General features: G+C 41.2%; 1 protein-coding gene and 1 pseudogene across 1 annotated transcript; both read right to left on the minus strand.

Moving 5' to 3' along the window:
- Positions 1-7273: 7273 nt before the first annotated feature.
- Positions 7274-8269, minus strand: LOC147460779 (protein RGF1 INDUCIBLE TRANSCRIPTION FACTOR 1-like). Its single transcript, XM_086499472.1, has one exon. It carries the CDS (start codon positions 8267-8269, stop codon positions 7517-7519), a length of 753 nt encoding a protein of 250 aa, XP_086355598.1. The 3' UTR covers positions 7274-7516.
- A 10185-nt stretch (positions 8270-18454) lies between these two features.
- Positions 18455-19906, minus strand: LOC147460780 (uncharacterized; annotated as a pseudogene).
- Positions 19907-25903: the final 5997 nt, after the last annotated feature.

A 25903-nucleotide genomic window follows, 5' to 3' on the forward strand; every position in this document is an offset into this window, starting at 1 on the left:
CCATGTTCGTGGAGCTTCACCATTGGCTCGTAGGCTAGACCACCATTGCCTGGCGGACTTTTGAAAGTGCATAGCTACATGGCGTAGCTTAGAGGACTCCGTGAAGCCCTCATCTCCAAACGCCGCATCAAATTGCTGGATAAAGGCCAAGACTTTGTCCATAGCACCAAAGGTACCATCATAGGTAAGGAAAGAGATGCTCTTCCCTCCCTCTTTGAATTTCTTCAACTTGGACCACCTCTTCCATGCGGCATAGGATTTCCTATGGCTTCTTCTTTTTTATGGTTCAAAGGTTGCACCATCACTTTCTTCAGAAGGTGGAGAAGAGGGTGACCTCTTTCTCGCCTTTTTCTTGTCTTGATCTTCGTTGTCTTCACCATCACTTTCATAAGAGGAAGAGGATGAAGAAGATGGAGAAGAGGGTGTCCTCTTTCTCGCCTTTTTCTTCTCTTGCTTTTTATCATCCCTCTTTGAATTATGGCGTGGAGAAGAGTGTGATGGTCTTCTCCGCTTTGGTGGTGATGGAGAGCATTTAGCCCTCCGTCTTCGTGGAGCCATCTCTGCCGAGGTGGCGGGAGACTCACTTCTTTCTCGTTCCTTTGGTGGAGGCTCTTGAGTTCTTCTTTGGGAAGGAGATGCATCAAGCTACTATATCCGCGGCTCGAATACCATTAATTGCAAGGAATAGAATAGAGGGTCTTTCTACACCAAAACAACACCGGCTATTGTCAAGCTTCTAATAGCTCAATAGTGGTTAAGCCGTAGGAAAGCCCCGTAGGCCTCCACTATTAAGACCATAGCTCTCGACGGTGATACCCCGTTAACTGCACAAAGGCAGGCGCACTGCAAGGCTGAAAAATCCCTATTCTACTGACTCACAGGCAATTAATAATACCAACCATTTATAGCTAGCTTGAGGACCTCCCTTCTTGAGCAAGAAAAGAGAAAACTTGTGCTCTGATACCAATGTAACATTTAATGGCCTAATAACTTGTGTGTAGCAGAAATTAGCATGAACATAGTGGGCATTTCATTAGAATAGATTCCTAATGAGAATTACAAGAGTGCTTGGGTGGAGAGAGCAACAAAAAGCATAACACCTAGTTAGATAGCATCAACAATACTTTCAAAAGAGAGAGAAATTAATCTATTGACAACAGTTGAGGACCGGATTTGCATGGAGCCGGTCCCCCCTCCAAAAGGCTTTGTATTACAGTTTCTCCCATCAAGAGAGACATTGTACAATACAATTCTTTGTGTTCCTTTAAGACTAGCTAGTGCAATGAAGATGAAAACTTCATGCACTAAGCAAAACACTTAGCAAAAACAACTTAAATTATCCCCGGTCTCAGACCCAAGACCTCACACACCTTCGAAGATGGTGAGAGCTAGCAGGGTATGAGAGTAGATTGAGAGGAAGAAGGAGTATCTTACGAGAAAGATGTACATCTCCTCACATAATCACTCATATTAGCATAGCTTAGCTTAGTAATTAGCATGGTAGAGGAGATGAGCATGCATTGAAGCTTGGCTCTTGGTTGGATTCGCATCCACATGCCAAGAGTATGTCAATGTAGGTTTCTATCTCACAAGCTTGGAGCAGGTGATGAGCTCTGCATTAAAGCTTGGGAAGAGATAGTCTTCTCTTTCTTCACACATGAGATTGTGCGAGTGTGTGTGTGATAATGCCTTGCAAAAATCAGCCCCCTCTCTCTCTCTTGGGCTAGCCCTCTTGCTATTTGCTCTTGCAGGATCCTCATTGGACCTCCCCAAGGCTAGCCTATCACAATTAAGCAGCATAAGTGATAGCCTTCTGACATGTGTCCCCCTTTCCCCTTTTGTGAGAGATTTAGGTAATTTAATAATTAAACTAAACTCTCATTGGACCCCTTTGCCTCCTGGCCAATAGGAATCATGCAAGCCATTGGGCTGCTGAATGCTCATTGGACCCCTTGGGAGACTATCCAATAGTCATCTAGGAGACTTAATTCTCATTGGTTCTTTTATTAAGTGTTTTTAAATTAATTAAACTAGATTTACTCTAGCCTAATTCTCATTGGTCCACCTCCAAGGCCATCCAATTATAGGAATTGGGCACACCTTGTGGGCATCTGGGCTAGGGAGCTGACATGTGTTCCTAATTCCCTTTGTGTAAAGGGAGCCCTGTGTGTGTGTGTGTGTGTGTGTGTGTGTGTGTGTGTGTGTGTGACTTTATCTCTCATCCCCTACTCCCAAGGCTCGCCCCCTCCTATGTAGGGATGTGAAAAGACTTTTTGGTCACACACAAAGCATCCAATTTCCCCTAGGGTTGACCTTTGGACACAACCTTTGAATTTTGGAACCTTAGCATTTTGGAAGTCTTAATGGGCTGAACCTTAGGGTATTTTTAGCCCATTGTTGCACATGGCTCTTTTGCAAATGGCCCCCCCTTTGGATCCCTATTTTCCCTCCTTTGGATCCTTCCCGTGGCTGGTCTGCTAGCTTAACCAATATTCTAGCTTTTTCTCCCCTGGCCTTCCCCACATTAAATGATCAGTTTAATATGAGAAAATCATTTAAGAGAATTAGATATTGATTATTATGGCAGGTTTGGACAGATGCGAGCGAGACATTTGCTCTCCTCGAACATTGCGAGCAAGTGGTCTTTGTACTGGACCCTCGAGAGCGACAATGGTGGTTTGTGGTTCAGGTTGCTCCAAGAAATAAACAAGTATTTGAAGGGCAAGAGCTCCTGGAGGAAAGTAGGTTAGACGAGGTCCATACTACTATGACATTAGATGAGATGGACAAAGGTATGGCAGAGGAAGCTAACAGATATACGAGGGATGATGCAGACGAGGCAGAATTGACACTTGTAGATTAAGATGTAATGGATGAAGACAATCTGCCAGAACGAGTTGAGGCAGAGTTATGTCTGCAATTAGAGATAGACGATGATATGATGCAAGATGTTATCGATGATGCCTCACTCGTCGAGGCCTAGGCCTCTCAGTGTTTGTGTGAAGACGTTGATTTAAAATTAAGCGTAAAGTTAATTTAAACAAAGGTGTTCTGACACTTTATTTTACTTTCTTTCTGCAGGACTTTAGTATGGAAGACCAGTTTCTAGATCCCGCTTCTATGACTGCAGATGCATTCATGGGCTTCGTCATACGGATGATGCCCAGTCAGATGGCAGAGGCTTCTCAGGACTGGGTAGCCAGAGGCACGGGTACTACGCCTCCGGGCTTCACACCCAACGGTCCGACGCCTATGGGGGGGACACCTATGGGGAGGACGCCTACAGGTACGACGCATGTGAGATCTCCCATCACGGCCGCTTCGACACCTAGGGGTGCAGCAGAGGCGTGTACGTCCTCATCTCCGCAGCACAAGCGCACTCGCCGATCTCGGCGATCGTTAGGTGGAGGTGGTGGTTGCTGTGGAGGAGGGTCATAGATGCTTCGATCCCTCCTCACTCATGACCCCCGTCCTACCCAGGCACACCTCTTGGCACACCTCAGACACCTTGGGGGACACACGATCCTAGTGCCTCCAAGCTCTATACTATACGGGCAGATGGTTCTATTGACATAGATAGAGTCGGGACTGAGATGAGATAGCGGATTCGCCAGCTCGCGGAGCTGCAGTTTTTGACCAGCATTATGACGTCTTGACCTGAGTAGGATGATGGCAAAGTTAGTTATATAGTGGAGACCATCATGAGAGAGTACCAGCCTGCTCCGGGTTCAAAGGCTGTTCCGAGGAGGTGGATCAAGGGTGTTGCACGGGACACCGTGAAACATCGACGAGATGCAGCTTGGCAGGCTTTCAGGGCCGGGGCTCGTCGAAGCCTTCGGGCATCCCACACGAGACGTGACAGCAGATCAAGAAGGATGAGCGGACAGCGGACACGCGGTTCAGACAGCAGCGTCAGGCCGCGCAGATACGACAGATGACCAGGGGGACATCTCATCTTGGCAGCGGAGGCTTCGACACCTTTCTCTATGAGTTTGTGAGTTTCTAATCCAATCTTAGCTATGGAGTTTTTTAAAACGTGATGAATCATGTATTCTTATTACTTTGATTTTTGTGTAAGCGCAAAATCTTGCGATGCATCGAGCCCCGACACGCCAGGAGGAGACAGATGGATATCGTAGAGGTATCTATGAAGTATTGAATGATCTTGATGCTTCAGGAGAGCCTGTAGACTGGGAGGCCTTAGAATCTCGCTGATCGCTTGAGGTGAGACGTTAATATGTGTGAGTTGATTTAAATAAATAAGTATATGTGAAGTAATATCAATACTAATTTTGTGACTTGTCCTATGTGCAGGTTGTGACACCTACTCATCAGTGGATTTCATATATATGCTTTGTGAGACACAGACATGCTTCTGTGTCTCTTTTTTTGTATAGACATATATGGTTATGGTTATTGTTCAGACAGTTATTGTTTTCCTTATGGTTATGGTTATTGTCATTGTCATTGTATAGACATGGTTATTTCTCATATTCTTGTATAGACATGGTTATGATTCTTGTTTTGTTTATGGTTATGTTTAACTTTCTGGTTATGCTTATGGTTATTGTTAATTTTGTTTATGGTTATGGTTATCTGCATTATGGTTTTGATCAAAGTGGTTATGGTCGGTTATGGTTTTAATTTGGTTATTGTTTTGCACAAATTAAGTTCGTTATGGTTATGGTTTCAATTTGGTACGGTTATGGTTTTGCACAAAGTTCATTTCATTTCTTTCATTGGCCTTAAATCTCATGTGAGATCCTACATGGATAGCATGTAGGAGGCGTATACATGATATGGTTTTTTTTTTAAAGTTTATGTAAAAACGAAGGGAACTCTACTGAAATTTTTGTGGGAGCACGGTTGATTTTGGTGCTGCTCGCTTTCTTGGACAGAGAACAGGCAGTCTGGCTGTGGCTGTATCCATCTTTTCACTGGGCACATGCCATGCTGCCTGTCCTCTGCCCAAGAAAAAAAATTTCTGTTATGGTCGTCACTATATGCGTCACTAAGTCCGTCGAAATATGCGTCGATAATATTACCTTTCGACGTGTATATCGACGTATATAGTGACGTTTTTGTAGGTACGTGTATATTGACAGGCTTTTCGACGGGATGCGTTGAAACCTACATCGAAGGTCCCCTTTTTTGTTATAGTGTTAACATAGGTAGAAGATAAATATACAAGTGTACAATGGATCGCTATACAAAGGAGAAAACTTATATTAAGAATCTTTGTACAAGGGGAAGACTATGCTTATGGTTACTACGCAGTAGACTCACTAAGAGGTTATGTGTTCTATGAGAGCTAGACTCATATCGAAATGACTACTAAGAGTATGTACTCCTTAAGAGCTAGGCTTGACTCGAGATGATTTTACAATGAGGTGTGGCCTCCTTTATATAGAAAAGGTTTGGCTCGAGGCTCAAGGTAACGCCTTCATAGGTAAGGTAGTGGATATCACTTTATATGAGTGTGGAGTAACCTTGTATGTATATCACTCTAGGTTAATTCGATCACCAAGTTTTTACTCTCGCCCATACTTATCTACCATTAAAACTTGTTTTCCTTGGGCATCTGTATACATGAATGTATAGAGATTCTTATGGCCTATCAACTCTTCAACATAGGGCTCTACACACTTATAGAAGGTATGTTGATCCCTGTTTGTGAATCTATACAAGCCGTAATGAGTGTGAATCTCAGGTTGGGTTTGTTGATGAGCAGATGGCTCTCCTCTAGCTAGGTCTTTGTCGATTCTCATTCTCAAAGGTGTTGCAACATTTCTTGTAGTTTGCATGTCTATGAGATGAGTAGAAAACCCTGGTGATGGATGATTTGTCATGGTTAAGGCTCACTCAAATCTCTCAAGATAGCCTTTGACAAGCCTACTTTGGCTTAGTCCTTGTCTGTAACATTCTACTTCATGAAAATCCATCCTAAGAAAGGCATTGATTCACGCATAGAGACTCCATTGAAAGGCTACAACCAAGGCCATGTGTTATGGTGAATAGAGGGAGAATCATAACATGAAGATAAGAATGGAGAAAAACAGCCTTTAATTCCATTACATTCACAAAATCCCTTAACAAACAACATTTAGTACATACACAAAACTTAGGAATTTGTTAGGCGACTGCATTGTTGAGTCTAAACTGAAAACTGATGATTATGAAAAAGCAAGAATTGGACATTGCACATGGTATCAATCCTCTCCTTCTCCTTCATTCACCACATGCAAAACGTTACAACCATAAGGTATTCAGCCTAGTTTTTTATATGAAGAGTTTGTCTCTGTCTAGATTACAATTACTGACCATCTACTCAAAAACTACATCCTTTGATGTCCCATGTGCTACTTGTTCCTTGAAGCAACCGATCAACTCCATCGCTATCCCGATGCTAATGGCTACACGAGAAATGACTACAAGGCTGCACTGGTTAATATGGGATCTTTTTGTGACATACATTGAATCTCATCAAAGGGGTTTGGTGAAATGGTTCTTTATTGAACAACTAGAGAAAATTTTGCTTGGGGGATACCTTGATGCAAATAACAAAATGTGAAAACGCCATCACTTATTATGATTCATGAGGCATAAGCGAGATGTCTGAGTTCCATGCCTTGATGATGATCGGCATGATGACGAATCTAGACCCCCAAGCTCAGTCCCTTAGCCCCAAAGTTGTTATATAATCACTCCCCCCGGATGAGGCGTCGGAGTCGATCCCTTTGTGTCTAGTCATTTCTCAGCCCAAAATTGTAAAAAAGATGTCCATCTTTTTTCTCCCTAAGGGGGGAGGTGTGGTGTGTGGTCATGTAGGTAGAGTCCGGTCACCTAGTGTGGTCGGACATGTTATGGTTGTAACTGCTTGATGGTTATAATATAAGGAGCTGCCGGATGCGAGAGAGGCACACTCAGTTTGAGCCTAATCTTGTGTACACCACAATATAAAGAGGTGGTCTACTTCACATTGGTACGTTTGTGTCTTCTTCTCCTTTATTTTCCCTTTATTATTTTCATCTCTTTAAAGTGTCCTTGCACTATGTACGAGTGATTTTTTTTTTTTGTGGAAGCTTAATGGATAAGTTCAAGCCTTGAAACTAATCTATACTATATATTAAGGAGACTGGTTTTCTAGTGCCACGTGTCAAAGTTTGTTGCATCCGGTGAGTTCCCGTTTATATGAGTGAGGGGGAGAGGGGGAGAGAGAGAGGCCGTTGAAGGCGGCCGGCCGTACTAGTTGGATTAAAATGAGTTTCTTTTTCGGAAAACATAAGCAAGGGAAAAATTATATTAGAAAGCCAAAAGAATAGGAACAGAACCCAATAACTAACTTGATCTCACCACCCTCTGAGACCAAATAGATGCATTTTCAATTCCTAATATACATCTTTGGCAAACAAACAAAGATTCAATTAATTCCTCGCGCATCCTCAAATTGAATATTTGTAGTATAGTGCATGAATGTATGCGGTGGAGTACAAGCTGGTTATCAGGAGACGACCCACTAAAACATTGGGCTTCTCTGTGGAGTATAATCGTTTTTTCGTCGATGACGTCGTCGGAGTTGCTGTTGCTGGTGTTGTAACTGCAGTGTTGTATCATATTGCAGGTCAGACAAGTAATAAGCTGCAGTTTCATCGTGTGCATTCGCTATATTGTCATGGGTTGCATTGGCCTCACTATGAAGACTAGGCCGTATCTGCAAGTTAATTTGAGTTGTTCTTCCCCTTTCTTGCTTCTGAGAAGATGTGCTTGCAATATCCAAGGAATTATGAGCCGGAACCGGCCCATTTGCAGGTTCAATGGAGAACTTGCAAGCGATGCAGCAATAGTGGTACGTTCCACTGAGCAATCCGCGAGGGCAACTAAAGCAGACTAAGGATTTCCTTGCATGGTGCGCATCTCTTTCCTCATCGTTGGCGTAGAGCTGATCCTGAGGACGGCGATGGAGGTAGACTACAGCTGCTCCGTTAAAGCTGTAGACTTGGACGTCTGCTATGCTGAGAAGTCCTGCGAGATCATCAGTTTTAATGGAGTCTTGGCGCGTACACTTCCTCACCTGCAACGTCCTGTGGTTACCATGCTCTTGATCTATCTTGAAGTTGCAGAAGGGCCCATTCGCGCAATCCACGCAGAAGAATTTCTGCTCTCGAGAGCGCGTGTGTTGCCGGCATCTGCAGTCTTTGAAGTAGGTGGCTTGCATGAAGAGGGAAAACCATGGCGGGCTCTCAGGTCGAGTAGCTGATCTCTGATCCATCCTTCGCAGATTCAAACACCGAAGTTCGAAATATTAATAGCTCTTCTATTTTCGTAAAAGCAAAGTTTCCGCGTGCAGCTTTATTTGGAAAAGCAAATTTTACTTAGAGCCCGTTCCCTCTATGCTTTAGTGAAATTGAATTGTTAAAGGATTAAAAAAATATAGTCCCACAAGGAATGTGAATTTGGGAAGTAGAAAGAGGGGATAGGAAGAAGTCGATTTAGAGTGCCAATGTTTCAGAGCAAGAACGAGTATCCGCATGCTCGACTCATAACTGTTATGCAAATACATTCAGTCGAGGTAGTCAAAGGTGATATCCTTCTGTAAGAGAGAGAGAGAGAGAGAGAGAGAGAGAGAGAGAGAGAAACTACCTGCATCGTATTGGATTGCGTCTAATAGCAGTAGAAGGAAAAACACATTGCGTAGCCCCTCTTTCCTTTTGTTGTGTACCCCCTGCTTTTGACAGACATTGTGTAGCTTGTGTTGTTTTCTTAAACCGATCTATTCAATCACAACTAAAGCTTGTTCTTATTGATTTCTCTAACCGAGTAGTTCATGGGATCAGGGATTTAATATTTACGTAATTACGACAAATTTTGTGTGATCACAAGGTCTTATTGACACATTTACATGATTACATTAAACATAGTCACACAGAACATGGTTAAGGGTGACTTGCAAACCCACTAAATTCCCGTCGGGTTTATCATTTTCCCTACGGGCCCATCGAGAATACTAAAAAGCCCGACGGACTCACAGAATTATATATACGTGGGCCCGATCGGGCCCGCTAGGTGTTATTTCGTCTTGCTTTCATCTTCTGAGAGAGAGAGAGAGAGAGTGAACGCAATATATATATATATATATATATATATATATATATATATATATATATATATAGAGAGAGAGAGAGAGAGAGAGAGAGAGAGAGAGAGGGTCGTGCTCTGCACCGCAGTGCGCGGCAGCAGTAGAGTACATAACCACACGATCCGGGTATGTGTTCTGTGGTAGTGTACCTTTTGTCGTATTGCGGGGCAGTAATAAGGTACCTTACCACACAATGGGAGTGTGTGTGTAAGCTGTTCTACGGAACATTGTTTATCACGGGGGTATCACCTCGGTGACGTGGGACAAATGGTGTCCTTGTGGTAAGTATTGGCTTACTGTTTGGGTACTACGTCGGTAACGTGGCGAATCTAGTATCCTTATGGTAAGTCAACTTCCCTTCCCCTTTTCCAAAAAACATATGGGCATCAATCGGTAACGTGGCTATATGATATTCGTATGCAAGACATTGTTTTTCCTCTGATTCAGGTGGCACTCGATAGGTAATGCGGCTAATAGAGTGTCGTTTGTTAGAAGCATTTGTTCTTGCATAAATGTGGCGTTCAGGTCGTTAACCCGGCCGTACGAATGTCATATAATTTGTATATGCATGTGTAGTTAATTTTTCAAGTATTAAGTATATGAAATACTTGGTCGGTAATGCAGCCGTGAAGAGTATTTCATATGCAAAATGTATGAATTGTTTGATTTTGTTGTTTTTACCTGTCCATTTGAAATTATATACTAACTAATCATATTCAAAAGAATACTTTATTCATCAATCATCGCTATTTTAAATGTTTCATTTATATAAATTATATGTTAAAAAGTATTTGCAGACAAATTGCATGTTAAATATACCTTTTTACTATTTTTAAAGGACTCTCAAGCATTATTGCTATTTTTAATGCTTCATTTACATAAATTCTCTGTAAAAAATCTAAATGCACACAATTTGCATGTTAAATATTATTTTGTATTTTTTTAAAGAGCATCAATTATCATCGCTTTTTGATTGCTACATTTACATAAATTCTATGTAAAAAAGTGTGTGAACACAATTTGCTAGTTCAATTTGTATAATTTCAATGTTTTAAATGTTTTTGAAGTTTTTAAGTCGGTGTGTGCTTTGTTTGAATTAGTATGTGCGCACGAAAAAAAATATAAGTTAAAAATTCAATATACGTTGAAATGTGCCAAGCTGCTAACATGTATTGTTTGATCTGAATTAAGTTCTTATAAACCACTTGTTTGAACTGCATTTTACACATGTAACACATTGCAATTTTAAGTGAAGATTATTTTTAATTTTTATCAATATTTCCTTGCACATTTGTTAAAGTCTTCTAGTGGTGGTTAAGAGTTTACCTGAGATAGTGTGAGAGTGTTAGTGTCATTCGCAACTATGAATTTGTATTTGATATATATGCTTCTTTTTATTATCCAGTGCAAATATGATGCCAGATCAAAAGAAATGTATTATGCGTACCATTCGTAAAGATTGTATTTTGGCAATCTCATCATGTGCAACTGATCGCATACAACAGATTAGTGAAAGCGATAGACATCACTAGCGCTATATGGGAGAACGTAGAGCACAGGTTGCGACTTGAAGGCCAATACAAGTTGTTGCTTCCAGCAGGGATACGATAATTTAAGCCCCACCACAAGGTTAGGGCAATGTTGGGCAATATGAAAGTATGTTGCAGAGACTTAAAGGAAGATATCCCACCTGCCTGCGACATGTCAAAATTAGAGCTCTGGGATAAATTGTGGGAAGAATAGAAGGTAGAGATGAAGCGTGTGAAAGCGCAGGACCAAGAAGCCTTACCGAAGAGATTGAAGATGGCCAAGATGTGCAAGCAGCTTTGGGAGGTCGATCCGATGTCAACGGCACCCGCACAATCATGCGCACTGCTTTGAATGCAAAGTGCGCTCATCTTGTAGACATCCCTCACGAAGCCTTGGTAGAAGGTATGCGGATTGGAGCAGGCTCCTTCGGTGTGTGCACATTATACACCATCAAAGGCATCTCATTTTTTCCAAACCATATGACATATGTGGGAAAATGTTACAAGGGAGGGAGTGAGGCGAAAGTTGACAGCTTTCAGACAAAGAAAGGAATGCAAACGCTTCACCCCTCTGTTGTAAGAGCATTGGACTTACTATCGAAGCTCCTTGGATCAGGATGTTCCCATACTACAATGGGGGTACCGTGGGTGACATGATGTGTTGCTTGTCGTTCGCTCTTGGATTGTTCAGACGACACATGCACTGGCTACAACACGGTTGGAGGTCATTGCCTATAGCAAATCTTCCTGTAAGCGAGATAGACACGATGCGGATCAAAGCAGTGATCGAGCATATGCCAAACATTTGTTATGCCTTAATCGATGGCATTGCTGCTGCCCATTCGGTCGGTATAGTGCACAGTGACCTGCATCCGTTCAACATAATATTGGACTTTACTCACGCCAATAGACCCCACGTCGGCATCATTGATTGGGGTATGATGCTGAGAACACCACCTAAGCGCGCAACTAATAATTATCTTCATCCAAGCACACAGTTGGAAGAAGAAGTTTTGAATGCACAGAGAGCAGAGAATGTCGAGATGGCTAAGCGACCGTGGATTGCTCCCAAACGATACGATCCACAGTGCACAGATGCATACACAAAAGTGAGTGACATTTATGCATTGGGCTACCTATTCGACATGCTGACAGATTATGGGGTGCAGCTAGAAAATTTTATTTTCCCAAAGAGGTTTTTCACCACCCGGACGAAGATGTTATGAGGGCAATTCGAATTAAAGTAGATTGTTGGATGAAGTTAAAAGAGCGGGACCAAAGAAGGAATGCTTTTGACGTGTTGATATTTTTCAAAGGACATTCAAAGACAGACCCTAACCCTGTCCAATGTCCACTTGTTGAACTTGCACCGTCATTTTATCCGATTTAAACATTTCTATGATATACATATGTCTTGTCCAGGGTATTCTTTTTTTTATTGAAGTGTATTATCTGGTTTGAAGTGGTTCACCTAATTGCGTCAATTATCTTTAGTCATTTTAAATTTGTCATTTAACTGTCAGTATTTCAAATTTGCCTTGTGGTTCAATTAGTCGCATTTGTTGTTGTTTGATTTAGTGGATTCCGCGCACTTTCCGTGTGAATAAGAAGTTGCTATATTCTACATCTGTGAGACTGTTGAATCGTGAGAATATATATTTGCCAATCATATTGAATATTTTTCTATTTGTTGACTGCAGCTCTAAGAGAAAATGGCCGATGAAGAACAAGATATTGGCACCCAATTACTGCCCAATGATCAACAACAAGCGGCTGTTAATGCATTTCAGTGCATGAAGTCTCTGACACACGGCATATCGGCACAACAAGCAACACGTACTGCTCCCCAACTCTCAAAGTGGGCAAATACAAACCATATGCAATGGAAAGAGATCAATAAAGAAGTGACAAAGGACATGATCAAGACAATATGGCCATCTGAGGATGCAAAGATCAAGAAAAGAAGGTGGAAGGTTTCAAAGTGCAACCATGATGCGATCAAAGAAAACGCTGAGATGATTTATTTGGAGGTTTATGGGAATCCCCTGCACAATGCAGATTGTGCGCTATATTTTGTAAACATGTTATATGTTCACTTTGTGCAACAGCGACCATTAGACTTCTCGTCAAAGGAGACAATTGTTGCCACTCATGATTTAAGGGAGAGTTGTGTCACTTTCACACGAGAGGAGCTGACATTGATAGTGGAAGGCACCGATCTACAATTAAAAAGAGAGAAGGATATTTACACGACACAGTTGGCAGAGAAAGATGCAAAAATAACACAGCTTTCTATAGCCACCCAGACACCCCAACCCTCACAAGTCCGGATGGAGAAAAGCATTCACCACTTAAGTCAGGACGTTCAAAATCTGACTCAGCGAGTGAATCCAACACCTGTACAAGGGACACACATCAACCACCTTGTCATGCATCCGGAGTTGGTCTCCTTGTCTACTTCAGATGCATCCTCATCTTCCCATTGTCCAGTTTGCTACAAGAATTTTGATGGATGGAGTGGATATTATAGATTGATATATGGTCATTATTATCATTTAGTTTTTCTTATTCGTTTAATGAAAAATAGTAGTCGATGTGCAATCTGTTCACAAGATACTCCACAAGGAATATATATTATATTTGGCATGGAAAACAAATATAAATTCAAGCAAGCATGCCCAGATACCCCTAGCACAATTAGAAACCTGTTTGATGAGCAAGATGTTGCTTCAGGGCAATACAATTGAGATCGACAAACTATGTACTATCGCGAATATGAAGCATTGTTATTACTCAAAACACATTTGAATATAAGATCTTTTACAATGGTTTTTGACATTTACTCGTTCTACTCTCAAGCTATATTGAATCAGTTGAGTTGTTATCTGGTTCTAAGTCTGAGTGTTGTCGTTCTCTTTGTAATTCAGCCTCCACATCTATTATCAAATTCGGCTACAGTGCATTGAGATACACCAACATTTAACTCTTCTTCATCTTCGTTTTGACAATCATACAACCAGGTTGGCATTTCCTCCTCGTAGCCAACACTTTTGATGTGATTCAATATCTTATCGTTGCAAAATATATACACTAATTTTTTTGCTCTATCTACTAATAGTTTGTTGTGAATAGTGCTATGAACATACTTGTACATACTCCAGTTTCTCTCTGAACTTAAGTTTGTTGCACATTGTGCGAGTACTTTCATTGCAAGGGGACGTAAGGTAGAGTTATGATCTCCACCATTCATCATCCACCACTTCCATGCAGGTTGCTCTTTTGTCATTACCTGTACAAAATCATTCGCAAAAGGACCTTCTTTTAATTAAATGCACTCATTTCTTTGATGCAATCAATTTGGTCCTGAATCTTGGAGAAGAACATGTTGACCATGTGATAGAAATCGCTTACCACCTCTGTATTGGACATCAGATCTAAATTCCAATACTCTGGATCGAGCATGTAAGCAACGCTATGGAGTGGACTATGAGCGCTCTTCCCCCTTGCATGAAAATACTTAGCCAAATTTTTTTTTTTGTTTGCCAGAGAATGGTAATCGCCACTCCTTCTCTACTACATAATCTTTCATCTCTTCAAGATTTTCAAGACTCTGTTGGACTGACCACCATGGCATTCACACTTTGCCCAAGTTTGGCGCCCTTTGATCAAGATTGCGGATCGCAAACATAACGGACATCATTACATGCTATGCATCCATTACACTCCTCCACCAAGTAACTTTGTTTACATTGCCACGGAGACATGTAATTTTATCTTTCACTTTTTCTTTTTGCTCAAGCTGCCATTCATCAAAGGCCACGCAATTGAATGTGTCAATCACAGTGCATTTATTACGGAGAAGTGATTCCAAGGTATAAAAGTGTGTGCAAAACCGAGTTTTAGCAAGAAGTTTCAACATCACTGACATACATCTCCTATACAAATCCAACACTCTTTGTCGTTTCAAGATAAATTTCACAACATGACGTGCTGTATCACTTATTTTGGCGAACCATGTGGTTTCTTCGCTAGTGTACCAATCTTTCAGCATCAAGTTTAAGCTGTGCGTACTACAACCATTGGGCAAAAATGTGTTGAAAGCACTTCTTTGTTAATTTATTGGCGTTTTTACAATTCTTTGCGTTGTCCATGACTACTTGCACGACATGTTCAACACCAATTTCTTTAATTACATTAATCAAGACCTCAAAAATATATTTGCCATTTTAATTGCACCAGAACTATAAATCGCCTTTATAAAGTTTCTCCCCTTGGACAGCATTACATAGATCAACGGTCTTCTCTGAACATTTTACCAGCCATCACTCACAATCGTACATCCTGAAAGCGAAATATTCCCAAGTATTATTTTTCCAGCACGCTCTTTGACTTCGATGTAACATTTGTCCAAGAAAACATTTCTTATCGTGTAATAAGAAGGAGCTGAAAATCCTGACCAAACTCACCGATTTTCTTCCAAGCAGCCTTCCAATGATTGTTGTCTACCATGACCAAAGCACTTCCAGTAAAGAATATTGCTTTGGCAAGTGCAGTTTGTGCTTCTTCTAGAGACTGCACTTGAAAGCTTTGATGTAATGATTTTTGATGCATTTGACAAAGTCCACCTTCATTGTGATGTTTAAAAGGAACACTGCCTGGAATTTTCACTCCTTGCGCAGGTTGTTCTCCAAGGTTAATTGGCGTCACTATAGGATCTGCGGAGTTAATATTTGGCTCTGGGAACTCTTGACTCGAAGCCACAGAGCTATATATTTGTTGTCTCTTGCCACCCTTTTTGGCGAGCTCTTCTCTCAAACGCTTTGCAACTGCAGGTGCCGGAGGATGTTCACATTTCTTAAAATGGTTTTTAGTGCTACCCAGAAAATGATCCCTAATACATGGTGCACCGCCTAATTTTGTTGTGTGACAAAATTTACATTGCCACTCCATATATCGGCCGCATATGTTGTGAGCATAATCCCACTCTTTGCCAGGAGCTTTTTTATTCTTTGGCTTGTTCGTACCACTTGTGCCCACATTTTTCTCCATTGCTTTTAAATAAAAAGTGAAGACAAAAGAACAAGATGTTCAGTTTTTGAAACATTTTTCTTATTTTCAATATATATTATAATTTAAAAACCATTTAATATGAAAGTAACCATGATGCACAATATGAGATTTTCAATGCACGCTAGTCAATCCACATATCAATCACCTACATTGTGAGCAACCATACACATTGCAATGTAGTCTATGCATGGCAATGGGCATAATAACTATAACAATGCTATGAATCTCTCTATGCAGTTATTAGTATAATAATTATTTATATATCCACTTTGATTTGCAACAATAAGACACATCTAATTTCATTTGCTACAAAAAAACAAACAAAAGCAATAAAATATATGATTGGTCATTGCATGCACTAATAATCTATCATAATACATAATGCACTCTCTGTATAAACTAATGCATGAACTAACGCAAATAAATCTTCAATATAATCACTCAATTGACTACTTGTACCCAGTGAAGGATTGTAGCCCACCCATGCAACCAATTCAATATATAAAAGCTATTTTAACCCAATCAAGGATTATAGCTCTTATATTGTGGAGTGACAAGTGTAAATCAACTCAAATGCAAGACTTCAGGGATCTTTATATGCCTAGTACACTAGTATAGGACATCCGACCCTTGACTATCGACTCGTCATTTACATATGCTCATCTTCTAAAACCAGTTACAGCCCTCATTTGGACCAATGGCTTCTTCGCAATGAGCATGATTCTCCAAGTTTTCAGTTGTTTTGGTTTCGTACCTTTATGTCCGTAAACGAATTAAAAATTTCTAGAAGTGGTTATCGAATTAAGAATCACGTTCAACCCAAAAAAAGGACCTGTGACTCTGTAACCTTAGGTCAATTCAGAAGGAGATGACTATACCCGGTACTCGGATACACTCCCCAAGGATTTGCCTAGCTAAAAGACCGTGGTTAACACACTATTTACTATATATAATTACTCCCGTCGGGCTTTTTCATTTTCCCGACAAGCCCGTCGGGCTGTTGCATATACCCGATGGGCCCACCGGGAAAATGAAAAAGCCCGACGGGCCCCGCAGGGAAAAATGAAAACCTCGGAGGGCTAACCGGCTCTATAGGTTTTTGTAGGTCAAAATCAAAGTCACATGAACAGTTAACGTGATCACGTGATTTTTTTGTGTAAATACTAGAGTTATTGATGTAATCACCCGATCATGATTAAGTTAATGAAATCCCTGCATGGGATACTAAGGCGGGTGATTGCAGAGGATCAAGGTTGTCAATAGTAGCGAATTGTAGTCTGGCAACGCATGGGGAGATGGAGACCAAATCCTAGACGTGAGGTGCAACTGCTTTTCAATATAGGGGGCTCAAATAAAAAACTCATAAGTGGGTGTGTTCAGAGTGCATAGAATGCAAAGCCACGGTATTACTTCAATCTCCTGTAACTAGAAGCATGAAGTGAAAGCACTATATAATGTAAAGAGGAGGAAACACCAACTTAGGCTAGAGAAAAAGTGAAATTCCTATCGGTTAGTTCTCTCTCAATGCTCGTAATGCAAGAGAAAAATAAGCTATTAGGCCGTTGTCAAATGAGGGCCTAAAGGTTGAATTGTGAGTGGAGCATGTCCTCAGGAGGTCACTACAAAAGAAAATGTCTATCACATGGGTTCAAAATTAGGGATTATTTTTATCTATATTTTCTCACATTTTCACATATCAAAGGGTGTTGAAAAAATGAGCTTGCAAAAAAACAAGACAAAAATGTATTTATTATTTAGCTTTTCGTAAAGGAAGCTATCCGTTGGGCATAGGCGAGTTAGGAGAGACTCTACTATGAAGCGTGATGTTGGAAATCAATCTTAATTTCAATGTCCCCATGATGTCCCTATGTTTAAGACTATCCACCATGGAGCGATGATAGGTGAGGGATCTGTCTCTAGGTGATTTTGCAAAGTAGCAGACATTATCTTCAACCCCTTTTTCCACCTCATTCTCATACACATCCAAGTGGATGTGTGTGACACATGCCTTAGTGGTCTTATTACTTTTGAGGAATATATCCCCTTCAAATTGCTAGAATATGAATAATGAGAGATTATGTGTGACTAGTATCCATAAATGTTATCTTAACACCAAAAATTATATACTAGTGCTTAGGGGGACTCGACTCTTTGGATTATCAAATGCTAGCACCACGTATTTTTGACAAACAACATGGGTGAAAAAGCATCACAATGTGCAGGAAACAATTGAACCATTGGAATCGTAAATTGCTAACCTTCTTAGGGTAGGAGATGCATGAATTGGTGGATTTACTACCTATATTTTGGACATGGCTAGGAGTTGTTTGCATGAATTGGTGGATTTACATATATTCCGGACATAACTAGCAAGAATGTTTGCTACCACCTAATTCCAAGTAAAAAAGTGGATTGTTTGGCAGCTCTTTTTTGAAAAGTAATTTGATTGTTACCCCATTCAACTACCTGAACCACATTCTCAATAGTCTGTTGTAGAGTCTATTATGCTCTCTCTCTCTCTCTCTCTCTCTCTCTCTCTCTCTCTCTCTCTCTCTCTCTCTCTCTCTCTCTCTCTCTCTCTCTCTCTCTCTCTCTCTCTCTCTCTCTCTCTCTCTCTCTCTCTCTCTCTCTCTCTCTCTCTCTCTCTCTCTCTCTCTCTCTCTCTCTCTCTCTCTCTCTTTTGAAAAAAGGTTCTTATATTACAATGTTAGTTTACAGTTTACACTTTGCTCAATATGAGCATACATCGCTGCTGGAGTTCCTTATCTCCGAGGGTCATAACATCTTTGAGCACCCTGTTTTTGATTTCTTGTGATGGAATCCTAGTGCTCGATACATGTACGTGATCATAGAAACTTATATTCCTCATGTTCCACATGTACCATACATACCAAAGCCGAAAAGAATGAAGGAAAAAAAGCATTGCTGATTCCTGTGTTTTGAAGAATCCAAACATGCATGTGAACTTTGTGAACTTGATTCCCCAAGCTTGATTCCACCAAAACTTGAACCATTGCCACCATTCCTTGACTTGACTGCAATCCCAAAAGATGTGTCTCACTGTTTCGTTTCTATGACATACACTGCAGGCTCCTGTTTCAATTCCCTTTTTTAGCATAAGCATGGATGAGGGGATAGCTCCCATCACTACCCTCCACATAAATACCTTAAGATTAAATGGCGATTGAAGCGTCCACCAGCTTGCAATTACTTTAATCCACCAGTCATTAGTTTGAGACATAGACCATTCTTGATTGCACCTAATGGCTACATCAACCTCAATATGGAGAGCAGCATAAAACTTATCTATTTTGCATGACCACCAACTTGCATGTGAAGAGGGTAGCTGCCAGTCTTTGTGTCTATCCTCTGCATTGACCAAAGCGATATGTGGTAAGGGGTGAACCAACGCGCATAAATGGTTCCAGGCTATCCTAAGCCCATTGCCGAGTCTAAATTCCCTTCTTGCTACAAGAAACTATTTTGGAATGTGACTAGCATCCATAATCTAGCTAATTTGTACTATGCCTTTTTTGAACATAGAAAGAGCTTTTTTTCCAATGAGCATTGCTGGTGGTGTCTGAAATACATGGCTCCAAAAGACACTCTCAGCTCCTAATGAATTCCCTGTGTATGGCTGCCAGCCATTCCACTGAAGTTTATAGGCAATAATCTTCCAAGATGTAATCAGCATTTGTGACACAATGAACCCAGTTTTAATGGGTGCTGCAATAAAAAGCTTATCCCATGATGTAATATTCCAAGTGCCATGAAAATATACCATGGAGAAATCAATGAGGTACCATAAGAATAGGGACCAATAGGTATCTCTTTGTACCATATGTTGCATGAGAGGCCCCCTCCTAGCATGCGCATGTGTTGTAAGATTCAGTATGCCCAATCCTCCATGCTTCATAGGCATGGTGAGGCGGTCCCAGGCAATAGGAGCAGCAGACGCTTTTTTCTTTCCTCACAAGAATCAAGTCAGGGTAGATTTGAAAGGCTGTAGGGATTTCTCTGTCCAATCCAAGAGAGGTATATAGTACAGTATACATGGCAAGAGGATAGCCTGGATAATCCACAGTCTTACATGTAATGGCCACTCTTCACAGTGCCAAGAGGCTACCTTCGTCAATACTCTCTCAAGAACCCATTCTCAAAGAGATTTCATGGACACTTCCACTCCAACTGGGTAGCCTAGATGTCAAAATATGTGTCCTTTTGGTAGCCTCTTACCATTCCAGACAAGCGCACGAAAATTTCTGGCAGTAACGTCTACCAGTGTTGATTTTGTGAGATTTATGTGCGACCCTACTGCAAGGGAGAAGGTAGACAAAAAAGCCATACATCTAGCAATGTTAACATTATTGGCTTTCAAGAACAAGATAGTGTCGTCAGCAAACCCCTGACCAACCAGTTGCTCATTGCCCAAATGCAAGCCCTGTATCTTATTTTGTTGTACCAATGAATCCACGTATGTGAACAGCGGGTGTGTAATCACAGCAAACAATAGGGGGCTAAGGGGGCACCCTTGTCTGAAGGACCTTGAGATAGGTACTCTGGGTGAGAGGATACCATTAATAAGAATTCTGGACCATGCATCTTGTCCTAACAAGTAGATACATGCACACATTCGAGGACCAAATCCTAGTTTTTTAAGCACCATCTTCACAAAATCCCAAAGCACTCTGTCAAAAGTCTTGCCAAAATCAATCTGAAAGAATACTACATCTTGCCCACTTGTGATTGCATGTTCAATTCCCAAATTCACAGTGAGAATGTTGTGGTAGATAGATCGTCCTACTATAAACCCAGATTGAGCCTTGTGTATATGCTTTTGGAAGAAGGGTGTAAGCCTCAAGGAAATGGCCTTGGCCAACAATTTGTATATGATTCCCATCATGGTAATAGGCCTCCAATCACCCATAGTCTTTGGGAATAACGTTTTGGCCAACAGTTTGATAATCCCCTGTTTGAGGCATGGATCCAAGCATTGAGCAATCCACGAGGCATTGAGCATGGGCACAATAATGCTCTTAAGTTGATCCCAATATTCTATCAAGAACTCCTTAGAGAGCCCACACATGCCTGGGGTTTTATCATTAGGTAGTTTGGATAGAGAAAATTTTAGTTCTCCCTCAGTAAATTGTTGCTCCAGTCTCTGTGCATTAGTCTGCTCAATGCATGAGTCCACCGTGTCAATAATGTCACTAGTTGCCTTCATTCTGGCCTCAATATTATATGCATCGTGGTGAAGAATTTTCGTGAAATAGACTACAACATGCTCCATAATATCCTTACTTTGCTCCAATTTTTGTTCGTTGTCAGTATGCACCGCTGCCATACATTCCCTTCTGCGCTTACATCTCTGGCATTATTGTATCTGGCCACATCCCCATGACACAATGCACCAAGTTTGCCCTGCATAGCTACCTCCTTGATGACCGTTAGTGCATTGTGAATCTTATCCCTGGATTCTGAAGCTATGACTTTCCCCACATTTCTGATACATTTTTGCATGCCAGTAGAGAGTGTCACCCAAGCTAACAGGGGATTAGGACAGGAGATCTGCACCTCATCAATAAGCATCAAGACTTCTTTCCTAAATAGGTGATGTTTCAACAGCGAGTTATTAATCATCAGCGGTCTCTTTGGACCAACTTTATTTTGCATAGGTTCCAGCTGATGTAGAGATAGCGTGAGAGGAAAGTGATTAGATAAGGTTGTAGACATATTCACCTGCATATAATCCATTATAGGGAGCCAGTCCGTATGAATATAATATATTCGATCGAGTCTAGACCATGAGGCTATGTGTGCATCTGAATGAAAAGTAAAACCTGGGCTGTTTTGCTGAGAGCACTCCCATGCGTCCACAAGAGATAATGACTATCTGAGGATATCCCATCATCCTCGCTCTCTACAGTTTACAACCGTGTTGATGGATGTAGTATCTCATGCATTAAGTACCATGTGAAGTCCCCAGCCAAAATTCCCCCCTGTAGAGAGAGATCAGCTAACCAATCCCTATAAAAACTGGTGATTTTTACTATCATTATCTGCATAAACATTAACACTAGAATGGTAACATGACACTTTTATGTCCTTGGACACTTTTGTGTCCTGCTAAGTGACCATTTTGCTTGAATTATTTGAAGAGTATGAAAATGAATTTCTAGGTTCTATATATCCACAAAGTTGCCTTATGACACTACAAGAGGTTGTGTGCTCTTGTGACGCTGTTAGCGACGGAAATACACTGGGTTTTTATAACCCCCGGCGTCGCTAATAGCGTCGCTACGAGAGCGTCGCTATAAGCGTCGCTATATAGAGATGCTCATAGCGACGCTCATAGCGACAATCATAGCGACGGTTATAGCGAAGTTTACACAGAAGTCTATAGCGACGCTCATAGCGACGCTCCAGAGCCATAAATAGCAACGGTTATAGCGACGCCCGAGAGAATTTTTTTTTGGTGACAGGGCATTGAATGCCCTGCCACCCATCAACCATATTGTACTTGATTCACTTTTTAAAAAAAGTGCAAGGGTAGATAATAGAACCAAAATAGTCACCCACAAGACGCATTGTTTGCAAAATTGACAAGCGTAAAATTGACAATTGTACACATCATAGGCAAAATGAATTGATTGGCAAATGTAATAATGACAATTGTACAACATCATAGGCATAAAGAATTGATTGGCAAAATGAACTGCGGTGACAAATGTAATAATATACATGGTTCAAAAAGACGTATAAAATCCGTCTCATGATACATAAGCTATGAGAAACCCTAAACTAATGTTATCTAGCTATGGTTAAACTGACGTCGTCTAGTCAGAAGTCTCATCGCGTCCAAGCGGCGTATCTGTCGGATTCTGCAAAAAAAGACAATAAGACAGCTTTCAGTAAGTATAAACATATAACGACATTTATAAAACAATACAAAAAATAGAAAAGAGTAAACCCTAATACTAACCATGCCGCTGCGAGAACTGAGAATTTCCATCAGGGCGTTTAAGCCCTTCCTGCCTGCGTACTCGCGCTCGTACGGTGTGGGATCACGTCCTGTCATCGACCACTGTCAAAACATACAAAGAATTCATTATGTTAGAATTAAAAAACTCATAAACCCTAAAATATCGAGCATAAAGAGCAATGCGAAAACACTTACAAAATCGGCCTCAAATGATGCCCATCCACCGCTCCCCAAGTGGTGCGAGCTCCCTGCCTCTACTCGCGCTCTGGCTGCATCCTTTTGTTGCTTCCACTTGTCGGGATTCTCGCGCGCTGCTTTCTTCGCATTCTTCCAATCTTCTTTGGACAGCCAATCTGGCCTGTTCCACCCATGCTTGATTGCTTTTTGCACTTCGGAACGCTTGTGTTTGCAGTATTCGCGCATTCGAACCTTCATCAGGTCTTCATTGAAGCACTCATCCTGTGTTGGAACGGGAAACTCATCATGAAGTATGCTGATAACTTTGTTTTTTAAATCACTTGGTACTTCACTCCATTTGTTTAGTATGTAGTGTCTAAACAGCTGAGAGCAAAGACCACGCATGCGCGAGATCACCTTCTTGCCGTGAACGCACATCTCCTTCTGCTCTAACCATGCTTGTGCAGACATCCTTGGTGGCTCTCTTCCCAAAAAGCCGTCGCGTAATACATGATTCTCTGGAAGATACGCTTGATGACCTTCATAGATTTGCTTCTTCAGTGAGGGCGCCCTACGTGCATTCAGTCTAGGTCCACATGTGACACATGCTCTGTATCCGCTTGTTTGAAGCCCTGCATGTATACACATGATAATAGATCAACTATGGGAAAAAACAAGATTTACAGTGTCTGAGTGAGGAGTGTCAATAGATCACCTGAGCATTCTGTTAGCCTGGGATAGTCATGCATGGTCCACATTAGAATGCCTCTGATCAAAGCATTCCGTTGTCCTGTGTGTCGGCTCATATCCACCACCTCTATGCCAATCCACAATTGTTGTAGCTCTTCCAATAGTGGACGAAGATACACATCCATATTCTCCACTTTATATCGCCCTGGCACAATCAAGCTTAGCCATAGGTGCCCCTTCTTCGTAGTCAACCACGGGGGAATGTTGTAGTTGACGATGACAACGGGCCATACACTGTAAGATGTTGATCTTTGACCAAATGGATTTACGCCATCCATAGCCAGGCCTAAGAGCAAATTTCGAGCTTCCATGGCAAAATCCGACCATGTTCCATCTATATGTTTCCAGGCTGCGCAATCTGCAGGAATTCGTAGCACACCATCCGAAGATTTATTCTCCTCATGCCATGATGCTAGGGCGGCCATGGACTTACATTCGAAGAAATGCTTGATGCGAGGAAGTAGAGGAAAATGTCGCAAAACCTTTTGTGGAATTTTTGTCCCGTGGAGATCTACTCGATATCTTTCGGAATCACATTTCGGACACTTCTCCATGTCTATGTATTCCCCTCTGAAAAGAATGCAGTCATTAGGACAAGCGTGGATAGAATTGTAATCCATCCTCAAGTTTCGCAAAATCTTTCCTGCTTCATCTCGGGAATCTGGCATCACATTGTCAGCTGGTAGTATGTGCTCTTTAAGCAATCTACACAACATAAAAATACGATACAGTCGTGTAAAAATCTATCAGATCATTATACATTTAGAGTTTTATTAAAGTAAACTAATTGTAATAGATCACCTGAAAAGCGCTGTGACGCTAGTGTCACTCCATCCAAACTTTGCCTGCATGTTGAGAAGAACCAGGAGTGCTTTCAATCTAGACATACGTGCTCCATTATACAATGGCGTATCGGCTTCACTTTTCATATCATCATAGATAAGCCTTTCTGAATCCATGATCGTCTCGATCATTTCATCAATCTCGCGCTCAAACATTGCCTCGTTGGGAATGTGCTTTGCATGATCATCCCCCGAGCTGTCAGAGGCTACATCTTGTGGCCTCGAATATGCTGCTTGACCAAAGTGTATGCGAACACGTCTATTGGGTTGCAACATTGCTGCTTGTTGGCCAACGTCAGAGTCCGACGAGTTATAATTGGCAACAACTAGATCTATAATAGATGGATCGAACTCGCCAAATTCGCGAACGTGCTGCAAAGAAACACGTCTTGTCCATCGCACAGCATGCTTGCATTGATTACAAGGACATAAGACCCTCGTTGAGAGATAGGTGTTTCGGTTGGACGGTCCCACATCCTCGTCACTACTCATAATGAGGATAAAAATCTTATAACTTGGACAACAAATTTAATATTCTATTGGCATTCTTCGTCTTATCTCTCTCTCTCTCTCTCTCTCTCTCTCTCTCTCTCTCTCTCTCTCTCTCTCTCTCTCTCTCTCTTTACCTCACATTCTCTAGTCATGTCCAATCCCCGCACACCTCGGTCTAGAGGTGCACGGAGATCAGAACCACCGGGTTATAATGTCGTCTTTATTGGTCAATACCTATATTTGTGGGTACAAGAAATCTACAGACCCACGTCTACATGATACTGCATGTAGTGGACAAAACCCCTTTGCCTCTTCTCTAGCTGTAGCACTTCACAGCATCTTAACATCTTTTCACAGTAGATCTTTTCACTGTTCGTCTAACTCTAAACCCTAAACCATAAGTAATTCTTGCGTGGACTCGATCTAACGTAAATAAGCGTAAATCTAAATAAACGTAAATCTAACTAAAAATAAACCTAAATCTAATTTAACGTAAGTCTACATCTAACCTAATCTTTAACGTCTTTTGGGATAGTTTCCTACGACGTTAAAACTCTCTTCTTCTTGTGTGTGTGTGTATGTGTGTGTGTGTGTGTGTGTGTGTGTGTGGGTAAACCTAAATAAACCTAAGTCTAATCTAATATAACATAAATCTAAATCTAACGTAAATTATGTTATATTAAAAACAAAGAACTAAACTAACAGGGATTATAAGAACCTTAAAACTGATTTAACACATAATTTTTCACATAACTCGGCAAGAGTTGGCATTCTCATCACTAAAGATGTGAGAGTTAACTTCCGGCGGTGACGCTGCCTCATCTCCATCCACATCTGACGACAGCAATTGGCACTTTAGACCGTTCTTGCTCTTGTTACTAACTTTGAAGTTGCTATTGAATGACTAGAGGTTGTCTAGATGGTC

This window comes from Adiantum capillus-veneris, chromosome 3, assembly GCF_014529385.1.
Source record: "Adiantum capillus-veneris isolate H3 chromosome 3, ASM1452938v2, whole genome shotgun sequence".
NCBI classification, from domain to species: Eukaryota; Viridiplantae; Streptophyta; class Polypodiopsida; order Polypodiales; family Pteridaceae; genus Adiantum; species Adiantum capillus-veneris.